The sequence below is a fragment of the Brachyistius frenatus genome, unplaced genomic scaffold, assembly GCF_029030835.1.
Source record: "Brachyistius frenatus isolate BFR_SWC_R1_liver_20210118 unplaced genomic scaffold, ASM2903083v1 Contig_83, whole genome shotgun sequence".
Classification (NCBI taxonomy): domain Eukaryota; kingdom Metazoa; phylum Chordata; class Actinopteri; family Embiotocidae; genus Brachyistius; species Brachyistius frenatus.
Genome location: NW_027210682.1, coordinates 191,784 through 205,415, shown reverse-complemented (window position 1 = coordinate 205,415; position 13,632 = coordinate 191,784). Strand labels below are relative to the sequence as shown.

The following is a 13,632-nucleotide window of genomic DNA, read 5'->3' as shown; positions in this document are numbered from 1 at the left end:
TGATCAAAAACAGGCCTTATCTCAATACAACCCTGGATCAGTTCAAAGTTGCTCGCAGTAAATGTACAGGATTTAGTTTTCACAGAAGGAGTGTCCTCCTGCTTTTTCTCCACAACCTTTGGGAAGGCTGTTTGATGTTTATCATGACTGTGAAGCACCTCTCAGTGGAGTACGTCAAGGTGAACGAACGAGGGACCTTCTCCCCTGGGGACATTATCTCTGGAAAGGTGACAGTGGTGACCAGCAAGGAAACAAAAGTGCAGTCTTTTTTGGTCAAAGCCAAAGGAAAAGCAAAGGTAACTTGGTGTGAACAAGAAGGACAAGCCACAGTGGTCCACGGAAACAAGAAGAAATACTTTCATTTTGAACACATTATTCTTCAGGATAAAAAGAAAGGAGATGGTGAGTATTCCCTCAGTTGAGCCAAAAAAAGAAAGAACGAATGAGCATAAAACTTCTGAGTTGATGAATATCTCTTAGACTGTAAAACTGATGAATCTACATTTAACACAACACGCTTCTATTTATAAGGTTCCGAATTCATCCGTCCTGGAAGAAATGTGTATCCATTCAACTTTGTGATTCCAAACAAGTACGTCTTATATCGTATATATACAACTCGAACACAGTCCTTTAAATGGAATTTATTTATAATATAAACACTTCCATTCCATCTGCAATGATAAGAACACATCCCTTTGGATTCTTTTTGTCTTTCAGAGACATGCCTTCATCTTACCAGGGGAAATGGGGCAAGATCACATATAGTTTGCGAGCACAGCTGACTCAGTCAATCTGGCTTGTACACAGAACAAAAACGGAGTTCCCTTTTCTCACCAAGTCTGAGTTCCCCTTTGCCTCCAAATCAGAAGTGATAATCAACGGACTTAAGGTATGAAAATCATTTTCTTTTAAACTTGAGTGAGGTTTCTATTCTATAATACTTTCCACTTTTTTTTATTTAACTTGCCAATTGAGTCCAATTAAGTTTGTTATGGCTCATCTGAGTGAAAATCAAACATTTGAGAGATTCCCCACTGCCTGCGTCTTTGTATGATACTGTAGGAGCAACAACAAGCAACCAGCATTTCATTTTTTGGCTCTGGAAAGATTACTATGAATGTTACCTCGGAAAAAATGGGATTAAAGCAAGGTAAACTAATTTCACACAGAATATCTTTTACTGATTTCCCTTAACTGAAACATAAATGATTGATTTCTCTTAAACATAAACAGGTGAGGCGATGGGAGTAACTGTAGAAGTACACAATGACTCAGCACGCAGAGTAACGCCCAAATTCTACCTGTGTGAGAAGCAGACCTTTGTCGCTCAGTCAAAGAGGATGGTACACACAAGTGAAATCTTCTTTGGGACAGGAGACTTTGTTCCAGCTGAGACCAGTCAGACTATCACCAAAGTCCTGAGCGTCCCCCCACAGCTCCCCCCGACCTTCTTCAACTGCTGCATGATGAAGCTTGAGTACAGACTACAGGTACTTGTATTGTGTTTACAAATACAGTATAATGGGATTATTTCATGATTAATTCTGTCCCACACAGACCACATTACTGAATCTTACTTTAATATGAAACAATGTAAATACTGAACGCCTCTATAATCAAGACATCTGGTTTTATGTATTTGTTGTAATGAAGATTACATTTTCTACATGATGACAACAGCACCACAGTGGCTATATGATGGGGAGAGGCAGAAAGACAGGGAGGGGTTAAAGGAGAGATTCCTGTGTCCACACTGATGAGGGTACACGAAGTGTCACATTACAGCCCAACCTGCTCATCCTGCCGTCAGCTCAAAAAGATTTACTTCAGTTCTTTCAGTAAACACGTTGTGACAGACGGAACAAATTAATTTCACAGTTCACTTTTATTTAAATGTTTTAACGTCATGCACTATTGGCAAATGCATGAGGAGTAAAAGAGAACATACCAAAGGGATTGATCAGGGACAATTTAGCAAGCCCCAATCAAGTTTATTTAAGTTGAAGTTCTATTTTTGACCTATGTCCTATAAGTATGAGGTAAATGAACATATTAAATGTTGTTGTTTTGTTCACAGGTCACTCTTGATGTCCCTCTGGTAAGAGACTCAATAATCAAACTCCCTCTGGTCATCCTGCTGGGTTCACCAAAACCACATCAACAAAAACCAAAGAGATCCATCTGGTTCAGAAAGTTTCCTGGTTAGAAGGATGTTTTAGAGAACAAATGGTACGCATGTTGTTTGACAAAGAGTGACAGGATTCAAAAGAACAGCATGATTAACTATGTCTGTTTAATGTGGCTGCTTTTTTAATTGATAATGGTTGTTTTCTGGGGAAGTTAAATCTCAAGTGCCTTTGTACACTGTGCCGTGTCCACTAGATGGAGATGTGTGTCACATCAGAAACAGAACATTAATTGGTGTGAATTACATTTTAATGATTCTCTAAAAAAAAAATCCATGTCATAGAATCTCAAAAATTCACAACCATTTCAAACTATTGAAGTTAATGCAGGTATCCCTCAACAGCTACAAATGTTATGAAATATCAGTCAGATCATAAACAGTTTATACAGCATTCCCAAACTGTTTTATGAATAAAAAAAACAATTACACTGTTGATCCCCAAACCCAAATATCTCCTTGTGTCCTGCTTTGTGAACTCTTTACTAAGAAATGACATCAGAGCAGTGGTAGAAGAAGATTCCTTACTTGATTAAAAAAAAAATACTACATTACAAGGAAGAGTCTTGCAATTTAAATCAAACATAGGCTATGTAATATCAGCTAGTAACTGATGTATTATCATCTACTGGACTGATAATACATTCATGTATCTATATATTACTGCGAAATGGAGTTAATTTTAAGTATGCTACTGTTTATACCGTTAATTAGTTTAATCTGGTGGATAAGCATTACAAAATAAATCTAAGGGGTCATGCATGAGTTGATACAGTAGGTAAGAAAGAAAAAAAGTTTGTTCTCAGTTTTTGAAATATTCTCTACTCTTTGCTTTTTTTTGCAAAATGTTGGAGAATTTAAGACCTTTGAGGTACAACAAATTATTTCAATGTAAAGTTCAGAGGTGAAAAGTCGGTCTGTCTCTCCTAACAGCTCATAGACATCATAAAAGTGAACCTGCTCTTTTAAAAAGAGTGACAAACCAAAAACGTTTGGCACCACTGGCTTAATGTCAAATCATGCGTTTGTTTTTCTATAAATATTTATTGGACCCGCCCAATTAGAAGGAACAATATTTCACTATGAATTGTCATGGAGTATATAGTACCATTACATATATAAATGTTACAAGTACCTCAAACCTGTATGATAATAGGGTAAATGTATGCAGTTACTTTCCAACACTGTGTTTTGCTGCGTATTTAAAAAGCAGAATTTTGACTTTGGGGTGAACTAGTCATTTGAGAAGCTAAACATGTCAAGGTGAAGAAAGGTTTCTTCTCTATAAGACACTAATTAACTTGAACACATATGAACGATTTGCATTTAAGAGGTTATTCTCACAATCCTGCTTCTGTGGAACATACACTGCAACAGAGAGACATGAAAGAGCTGAGAATTAGATGTCAGGGCTTTCTCACGCTCGTCCTTGTCCATGCACTCATTTTGCAATAGAGGAAAGTATTTAACAAGAGCCCATTCATGATTCTAACAGTACATGTGTTACCCAACCAGTGGTTCTTAAGTGGAACCAGGCCCATGTTCTTGACAGAGACTCAAGAGAGCTTTCCTTGCCCAGGAGAGGAAACATGTTGAGGGCTGAACATTTTATGGTTGAGATGCATCCTGGAAACATTCTATCTGGCTATTGTGACACCACGTACAGCATAACCACCTACCCAGAGGACGAGAGAAGCGTTTGGTTCTGACTCAGCACAAACAGGGCCTCATGATTTCACAGTCAGCCCACAAAACAGAAAAGAAAATTGAAAGAAAAGAAGAATGTTCGACTCAACATTAATAATACAAAAGCTCGGGAGTGACCAACACGAGCTACAGATTCCACTCTTCTGGTGCACATGCTGTCTGCACAGCTATTTTTGTAATTAGAAAATTGAACTCATATTTCAGCTTACATCTGATGCAGTTTTCTTGTCATCATCTGTCACTTGAATCTGTTGGGAAATGTGTTAATATTTGAGGGGAAACAAATAAAATTTAGTTTAATCCAAATGGCTTTTAATGTCTCAACTACTCTAAGTAATAACTTTGACAGTAAAATGACTACGTGGGTAGAGGAAGACTGACAGCCATTGACTCAACTTATATCGGTAAAAATGGAACATACAGGGTCTAAAAGCTGTTTGATTGAAATTTGCAGTGTGGCAATACACACCACAGACTTACACAGTCTTACTTACACAGCAGCAAATTGTGCCTCCTCCGCCTGCATAAAGATAACAGCAAAACACAGGCCGAGTGCAGATCATGTTCTACCATGAAATAGAAGAGAAACTTTCAGTTCGGTTAGGTATGTGAGATACAGTGTGACAGATTCCTCTAATCCCTGAAACACCTGCATGAAGACGTCTCTACAGCTGCAGTTTGGTTCAGTTTTGGCAGCAGTCTTGGTCTTGGCTGTGCTGTAGCAGAGCCTGCCTGGTAACCAGTCTGGCTCCGTGTACAGTGTGCAGGCTGTCAGCCAGCCAGCTCACTACACACACACACACACACACACACACACACACACACACACACACACACACACACACACACACACACACACACACACACACACACACACACACACACACACACACACACACACACACACACACACACACACACACACCGCAGCCTTCCCCTGGTTTTTGGAGAAGGGGTAGGGAGGTGTGGCCTCTGGCACCTCCCACCTCCGTAGCCAGAGCGAGTACCATGACAACCATGTGGGCCTGCTGGCGACTCCCTGTCTTCATCGGCCACGGTTGCCATAGCAACTCCCCACGGGGCTCCCGCAGATCAGCGGGATGGGCGTCCAGTTGACTAACCCTCTCCCAGCTGGGGAACGGCTGAGGGAGTGCAAGTGAGCGGAGGGAAGGAGAAGGGAGGGTGTGTGTGTGTGTGTGTGTGTGTGCGCGCGCGCGTGTGTGTGTGTGTGTGTGTGTGTGTGTGTGTGTGTGTGTGTGTGTGTGTGTGTGTGTGTGTGTGTGTGTGTGTGTGTGTGTGTGTGTGTGTGTGTGTGTGAACGTGTAGGATGGCAAAAGAGCCTTAGGAGAGAGAGAGTGCTGAAGAGGGAAAGAGAGGAAGGAGAGAGAGCTCAGAAGGAGACACAGGAGACGAGTAGTCTGACCTGCTGAAGCGGCCTATCTCTGTCTATAGCTTATCAGCTGACAGCAGAGTGCACAAAGAACAAAAATACACTTTATGTCTTACAAAAGACACAAATATTTCTTAGTTCAATGACTCTCAGGATAGCTGGATCAGCTTCAATCGAACACACCCTCATTTGACTAATAGTGTACAAGCTGTTTTACATGATTCATATGAATGCCCTCACCCTTTCTGCTAACCAGGACTCATCAGTCAAAGACTCTTCCCTCAAAAAGTGTGCTTCTGCCATCTTTCTTCCATTTTCCAATTGTCAGTGACAAGTACCACTTTTTGGGTTTGGACTCAGCATAATAGGGCCACAGATGGCTGTGTGTCTGTAGTGCGGTTTGAGAAAGAAATGGCATCACTAGGTCCATTGGCTGTAGAGTACTGAGGGGCTTTTTCTACTCTCTAATTGCTCCAAGCTGTGTCCCTTGAAGGCCCAGAGACACAGATTTTCATGTGTGAAGGATCAGAGGCAACCAAAGCTGAACCTATTCTAAATTAATGTAAATTCATGACACTTTTCATTAACACTGTTTTTCCTTTTGAATATTAACTATTGAGAGACCTTAAAAGCGCAAAATGAAAGAGGTGATTCAGTTCATCATAATGAAGTTTTTATTTTGGAAAAGGAGAGATAAACTTCCCATAGTAAACATTTTCTGATCTATTGTAAGTGCAGAAAAGTTTGATTTCTTCTTTTTCATATAAAATCCTTACCATATTTTATTAATGTATAAAAAGTGACACAAGGCAATTCTGTCAGTGTTACAGAAGGCAAGTTGCCAAAACATTCTATACTAATTCAAATAATCGACAGTTTCTTAGAGTATTTTCTCTATTATACGTGCAATAATACTTCTAACCTAAAACTAGCTCTACATAAAGTGTGTGACTATATTGTGCACTTGTAGTGGTAACCTTTGGAATTACAAATTGTTCACTGCTTTAAAAAATCCCTTGACACAAGTTGTTTGATTACACAAAGCATATAAAAACAAAAAACAAAAAAACAGTTCAGTTTTATTTATGAAACTCAGAGAAGCATCCTCCCCTGCATAGGTGGACGTTGCATATCTTGCAGCCGAAAACACTTTCATGCCGCAGTCCCTTGTTGGTGCAGTTCCTGCAGCGACGAGAGCGCTCTGACATGCGCTCCAGGCGATGTCCATACTCTATGGGTGAATCGGCGTGTCTCTTGCGCGCTGCCCGCTCCATTCCTCTCGCTCCTTGGTAGTCTCCAATCAGCTGCTGTGCCAGGCGCACGCGGAAGTGGCGCTGGGTGAACTGCTTGCCGTTGAAGCCCGCCGGCGGCGTGCCCCCTCGACTCTCCCTCAGGATTATGTAGGCGTTGACGATGCACAGATTGACGTAGAACCACAGGAAGTAGCGCCACCACTTCTTACACGGCCTGCCGACCTGGTAGCATTCTCTCAGCTGGTCACACAGATCTACTCCCCTCATGTTCTCCTGGTACAGCAGCAAGGGCAAAGGTCGAGGTACACCAAAAGACAAACCTGGGCTGTCCATGCTGTCGCTCTCACCCTCCCCGTCTGTCTCTCGCTGCTGCCGGCCTGGACTGATACCCACAATCCCTGGAGCAGAGTTGGTGGAGAGGCAGCTAACCACTTTGACATCCCGTGTCACCGTAGCCACCAAGTTCCCACGCTGGCACTGGTAGAATTCACCCTGGGACAGCTTTCCGACATTACGAGGGCGGAGCACCTCTGGGTAACCTTTGCGCCCCGGCTGAGTGGGCCCGCAGGCGTACAGCCCATCCCTCAGCAGCCTCTGAAGGAGGGGCACCGAGGTGAAGAAGCTGTCCATGAAGAGATGGTGGTACTGACCTTCCAGGCCACGCACGAGGGAGGTCACCACCCTGTAGCCCAGGGAGGCCGCTGCCTCGTCTTCACTGGGCTTGCCAATGAAGATCTTGGCCCGGTGGCAGTAGCCTGAGCGGGAGTCACACAGCATCCACAGCGTCAGTCCCTTCCTCAGGGGCTTGGAGGACATGTACTGGGTGGGGGAGAAACGTCCCTTTGTGACAATAGCACACTTGTCTATGGTCAAACAGCGATTGGGCGTGTATGCATCCCACATAGTGTTCTCCACCACATCAAGGAGAGACCTGATTTTGAAGAGGCCATCATATCCACGCTCTCCACGCACAGGCTCAGACTCACGGTCACACAGCTGGAGATACTGGGAGAGCTTTTCAAAGCGCCTGGCTGTCATGGTTTTTTTAAAGCCTGCATTGCCAATGAAAATGTCACTGGCCCAGTACATGCCAGTGTCTGGAAGCTGATTGATGCCCATAAGAATATTCAGACCTACATAAGCTTTCATCTCTCTAACATCAGTGGGGTGCCAGTGGGGGTCTGATTTTCCACTCCTCCTTTGCCGATAGAGGGCGTAATTGTTTGTTTGTTCTACCATGTGTTCAAAAAGAGAATCTGGGAAGAGTATCCGGAAATAGTCACGGGTGTCAGCATCGTCCCCCAGCGAGTGCTGAGGGCCACTGACAGCGGAGAATGGTTCGATTGAAATGACCTGGTCCGGCTCACCCCAGAAGTCGGGAGAAGAGCAGTCCTCGTCCAAGTCATCTTCAAAGCTGAAAAAACTCCTGCGCTCCTCCTCCTCTAAATCGGAGAAATCAATATCCGAATCGTTTGAGGTGGTGTCAGAGCAGTTAGTGGAGGTAGAATAATAACAGTCCTCTGCGTACTCCTCCTCGTCGTGCTTGATCCCATTACTGCCAGTGACCAAAATTATGTTGCAGCCTCCTCCGGCGATGAAGCTGGCCGCGTCTGCAGTCTCCGCCGCGGCTGCTGTGCTCGTGAATCCATTCTCCCCCTCGTCGTCCTCCTCCTCCTCCCGCACTTCGTCTTCCTCGTCCGAGTCTGGCTTTCTGTAAGGAATTTCAAACCACTTCACATCGGCCGAAAGATTAAGCGGAGAGTCTTGACTGTCGCACACCGTGGTACTTTCTGTGTCCGCGCTAGTTTCCAAAATAGTAAAAAGCTCTCTCCCTTTTCTTGCCGTCGCCATGTCGGGGTATTAAAGTGCCCCTGCATGAGTCTTTTTATGTATATCTTTTCAACGTGGAAAAAGAATCGCATAAACCGGTCATCCGAAATGAACTGATGTGCACTTAACTGCAGCCTCTTCTCAAAAACTTGCTGGTCGTGGACCTATGCGGCGTCCATAAGCTTGATTCTCATTGTTTCCGCTCCTGGTTTTTCTGGGCTTTGTAGCGCAGTGTGGCCGCAGACGTCAGAAGCTGCATGCATGTCCTGCTTTGTAGGGCGTTTTGCGACTGCAGCTGGTGGGGTTGCTAGTTCGCTAGGCTGGCAGATGGCCGCTTGCTGTTCTAATGCCCGCTGGCATTCACCACCATCAATAAGCCGGATACCCATTTCTGAGGCCGCGGAGATAGATAGAGAAACCACAGCTTAAAATCCAGACATCAAAATCATAGATACTGTCAATCAACTGTCAAACCCAACTGTTGGGGGGAGGAAGGGGGTGGGGGGAATGGGGGGGGGGGGACGACACAACTTAGAGCAACTGCAGCCAAACAGATCAAAAACTGTATATGACACTGTCTTGCACAAATCCCAGTTGTTTGAAACTTTATTTAGGCTTTGATGTATGTATCCATGATAAGAACATGCGTTAAAAAACGCACAAAACATTATTAGATCGCAGTGATGTTTTCCAGGAGCCCCTGCACGTCCGTTTGCTAAACACACTACACACTGAACTCGGGCAGAGAAGCAGTTTGTTCATTCATAAACATGCTTCTTCCCTCTGACAGGTTCCTACATGAATCTGAAGCCCTATAGGCTATTGTGGAATTAGGGACCTCCCTCTATTTTATGAATGTGGGCAGATACTCTTGTGTTTTACTCCAGGACTGAGACTGAAGAGCTTTCCTTGATGAGATTGATTGATCCCCTGCAGGCTGTGACTGCAGACCCATATTAGGCAGGCCTGTGTTACTGCCTGATTTTAATTAGTATTTTTCTTGATTAATATTTGCACTTGATTACATTGCCAAGCACTTTTAGAGTGTTTGTAACATTTGTTCACTTTGACCGTATTTATCATCAACAATTTCACTATGCAAATTTCTTTACAACAGTTTAATTTTGCTTATGTGCTGATATGCCTGTAGGGTATTTATTAATGGAAGGCAGAATTAAAAACCCCATTTATTGTTCCCAGCTTTTATTTTGCAGTGTTCTTTTGTGATTGGTGACTTGAGACAAGTTTGAGTCGATCCAAACTGTCATTCATATTTGTCTACCTTACTGTAAATTAAATACATTATATAATAACCTGTACTTTTTCTGTTGAATGATGCAGCATTATTAATTACATATAAACAGCACAATGAAGCCAGTTTATTACAACAGAGAGCAGAAAATGTAAAATAAAACCCTTGGAATTGAGCTAAAATAACAAAGCTCTGGTCTTGCGTTGCTGGGTCGCTTGTGTGGAGACCACATCATGTCTGTACGTATGGGGGGATGGGCTACAGGAAGGGTCCTTTCCAAATTCTTTTAGCTGTGGCCTGAGTCTACATGGCTGGCTGAGCACTGGGTTGCTGCCCCTGGGCCCTGCAGCGGAGGCACGATTTATGCGTCCTTCCTCACTAGCTTATTGCACGGATTCTTGTTGTCTCAGTCGTATCATATTGCCTTTCAGAGCCACAGGCCTTACTGCTGTTTGTATCTGCAGAGAAGGCGCTGAAGCAGTACAAGCAGTGTACACTGGGAACCAGTATGTAAAAAATCAGTGGAAAATGAGGAAGGCTGTGGACCTCTGATATTCAGCCCAAAAATAGAAGTAAAAGGGAAAAAAAAATGGCTCACTCCAGCGTTTCCAGGCCCCTGGAGCAGAGTACTGCAGCAGACCCCTCAGAGACTCCCGCGGTGGGGTGGGGAGACGTCAACCAATGGGGGCTCAGCCGTTCAGTGTGTGTGTGTGTATCTGTGTGTGTGTGTCTGTGCGGCTAACTCAGCTCCTCCACAGCTCAGATCCTTTTCTAGTGGTTGAGTTCAGAGATGGTTTCTCTGTATGTGTGTATGTGTGTGTGTGTGTGTGTGTGTGTGTGTGTGTGTGTGTGTGTGTGTGTGTGTGTGTGTGTGTGTGTGTGTGTGTGTGTGTGTGCGCGCATCTGCCAGCATGTGAGCAAATGGTGCAACCACTGCAGCCCCCACTAAAGACAGACCAACTCTTCTCTGTGTCATTCCCTCACACAGTGTCTGCTGTGCTTAAGTGTGCGTGTCAGTGAGGGGCTTATTAATGATGATGTCTCCTTCCACTGCCAGCATCACCCTTCGATGATATGAATGGTATTAAGAGAGCAAATCAGAAGCAGTGTGGTGGATTTGTTAGTGAGTAAATCATCCACTCATGTAAATAAAGTGATCTTTAATGCAGTTTCAGAGACTGATTTGCTGTAGTGGTATCTAAGTAAAGTAAGATGGCTTTTCAGGACAACTGTGACTGTTGTTAAACTGCAGTATCAAACCTCTCAAAGACATTTGCATCAGCTATATTTTCCTTCCTCTGCCAACGTCTTTTCTCATCACGAACTAGTCTTGCATTGCTGTACATTTACAGAGCACTATTACCTGCCCAAACAATTAATGTGATGTGTAATGTTGACCTTGAGAAGCACTCACCTGATCGCACCCCCCTACCTCCTCCCTTTAGGCAAAAGTGACACACTGCCCTCTCCTGGTGGTTGGAGAGAAGTATCTACTCAGCACTTTGGCAGCAAATAGCAAGTAGTAACGATAGACAGACGTTTTTCATGATGTGTATTTAATCTACATTGTCATATAATAAATTAGATGTTTTGGCTTCCAGTGAATCAAATATGTGAGACCAATTTTAATAGTTTATATGTCTCAATAAAGCACTTTGAACAGCCTTGTTTTTAAAAAATTTTTAATTGTCTTTTAAATGCGGTTTTAATTTCTTCTGAATATCTTATCTTTTCAAGTATTTGTATGCCCTTTGAATCACTTTGTGTCTCAATGGTGCTATATTAACAAACTTGCCTAAATGATTGTATGCTGGAGGTCACGCCATTAAGCATGAATGCCATATTCATATTGTTACAGAGATGTAAACATCTAGTGTATACTGAGGTCAATAAGATGCTCACAAATGCTCTTGTTTGTTAATGTTAACGGCAGAGATATTGTATCTCAAATTGAACATGTGGTGATGACAACGCGCATCTATTATATAATGACAGAGAACAAACTGCAATTTAACAATGCCATGCTGTGTTGGTTTTTAAGCAGACATGTGTTTGTTTATATCAAACAAATATTGAGCTTTAAAAGCACACAGCAAATAATAACTACACTCAAAAACACTTTAAGGCTGGGCAACAGGTTATATCATACAGAGCAAATAAAGCTGTTGAAAAACTTTATTTACTATTGACCACTAGATGGAGGAATACGACAGAGGGGGAACGAAGGCTCTTAATCACACCAGGCATCATGTTTCATGCTTTCTGTCTGACCAGAGCTGTGGGATAAAAAGTCTGGGTCTCACTCACTGACCTACTTGGCTCTTGGTTGTCAGACAGTGTGTTCCTCATTATGACTTTTGTGCTGTACCAGGACTGACTGACCTGGTCAGTGAGGACTTGGCTCTGGTCTTGGTGCATTTTCACAGGCCTCTACAAGTTCATCTTTCCTAATTTTTTTAATAATAATTCATCATTTTTAGTCACAAAATTGTGTCTGAAATACTAGCAAAACAATGAAAATGGTTTTATGATAAAACCCACAAGCAATCTTTTCTGATGGAAGGTGATGAAGTTAAGTGAGTCTGCAAGTGTACAAGAAAAAAAAATCTCAATATTTTTCTGGATCCTGAACATCTCTCTAATACCCTGCCTAACTGCTTCATGAATCTATCAGTGGATGGATGTACAATTAGATAGCCATTATAGCTGTTACACACACCATGGTTCAATTCAGATGGCTTCTATATATGCCACCTTTGAATTAACTAGTCATCTGCAACATTTTCCCTGCAGAAAAATGAGGCTGCACACAGCTGGTGAGGAGGAAGAGGGAAAGAATGGATTATATCAACAGAGTTCAGGTGCATTACACTTTATGAAAATAACACAGAACATTTTTCAAACCAAAGTGGTTGCTTTGCTGTCACCACAGGTAACAGTTACCTATTACAGCGATTCTCCAATTCTATGTTTTTGTCACACATTATTTAAACTGCTCAGTGAAGGAACATACTGATTATAGATGTGTGCCGTCAATTATGTTCTTTTTACTAGTTAGAAGGCTTTCAAATCAAATGTTCAAAGATTTTAATGCACCTTTGCCCTCAAAGCAATCTGTGCATTAATATGTAGTCATATGCATTGACCTTTAATAAATACTTATCTTGCAAATAGGTCCAAAAATATAGACATAGCAGAATCCAGCGATAGAAACAGTTTAATCTAAACTTTCAGGCTGAACAGTCTGAGAATGATCAGCGATAGTCCTTTGTGAATTGTCTAACTACGTAAGCGACTTTTGTTCTGTCTAAATGTTTCTAAGTTCCCAGAAGAGCTATGGTACTTGGGGAATCCCACTTTGCCACCTCTGGTACAGCGTATGGGTGTTATTGACAGATTCCCACAATGACGCATCAGAGACCACAATATATGGCACATCTGGGCATTGTGCAAAAGTGTTTTGTCTGCTACATGCAGAGAATGACCAGGAAAATGTTTCACACAGTAATAACACCAAAATTGGTTTGAAGAATGTTTCACTAATCCTTAAACATATGTAAATAATTCACACCACCCTTTGTATGCGTTCATGGGAAACTGAGCAATGCGTTTGGTCTGCATTGTAATTAATGTTGTGAATGGATGACAGTTGATGCAAAGTGCCTTTCACTGGCTGTTCCCCTCCAGTTTGTGTGTGTGTGTGTGTGTGTGTGTGTGTGTGTGTGTGTGTGTGTGTGTGTGTGTGTGTGTGTGTGTGTGTGTGTGTGTGTGTGTGTGTGTGTGTGTGTGTGTGTGTGTGTGTGTGTGTGTGTGTGTGTGTGTGTGTGTGTGTGTGTGTGTGTGTGTGTGTGTGTGTGTGTGTGTGTGTGTGTGTGTGTGTGTGTGTGTGTGTGTGTGTGTGTGTGTGTGTGTGTGTGTGTGTGTGTGTGTGTGTGTGTGTGTGTGTGTGTGTGTGTGTGTGTGTGTGTGTGTGTGTGTGTGTGTGTGTGTGTGTGTGTGTGTGTGTGTGTGT

The 13,632-nt window shown here is 42.7% G+C and overlaps 2 protein-coding genes across 2 annotated transcripts; one reads left to right on the top strand and one right to left on the bottom strand.

Moving 5' to 3' along the window:
• The first annotated feature begins 96 nt into the window (after positions 1 to 96).
• On the top strand, positions 97 to 3,954 carry LOC138627240 (arrestin domain-containing protein 3-like). Its single transcript, XM_069709446.1, has 6 exons — positions 97 to 402; positions 532 to 592; positions 721 to 892; positions 1,066 to 1,153; positions 1,237 to 1,493; positions 2,081 to 3,954. The coding sequence occupies exons 1-6, from the start codon at positions 135 to 137 to the stop codon at positions 2,207 to 2,209; spliced, it is 975 nt and encodes a 324-aa protein (XP_069565547.1). The 5' UTR covers positions 97 to 134; the 3' UTR covers positions 2,210 to 3,954.
• A 2,410-nt stretch (positions 3,955 to 6,364) lies between these two features.
• LOC138627230 (piggyBac transposable element-derived protein 4-like) lies at positions 6,365 to 8,389 on the bottom strand. Its single transcript, XM_069709436.1, has one exon. It carries the CDS (start codon positions 8,387 to 8,389, stop codon positions 6,365 to 6,367), a length of 2,025 nt encoding a protein of 674 aa, XP_069565537.1.
• Positions 8,390 to 13,632: the final 5,243 nt, after the last annotated feature.

What these genes read in the sequence shown, in the direction of transcription:
- LOC138627240 (XM_069709446.1), top strand. Translation starts at nt 135, where the DNA reads ATGTTTATCATGACTGTGAAGCACCTCTCAGTGGAGTACGTCAAGGTG. An exon ending in GGATAAAAAGAAAGGAGATG is followed by an intron (nt 403 to 531) that starts GTGAGTATTCCC and finishes TCTATTTATAAG; the next exon opens with GTTCCGAATTCATCCGTCCT. An exon ending in AAAAATGGGATTAAAGCAAG is followed by an intron (nt 1,154 to 1,236) that starts GTAAACTAATTT and finishes AAACATAAACAG; the next exon opens with GTGAGGCGATGGGAGTAACT.
- LOC138627230 (XM_069709436.1), bottom strand. Translation starts at nt 8,389, where the DNA reads ATGGCGACGGCAAGAAAAGGGAGAGAGCTTTTTACTATTTTGGAAACT.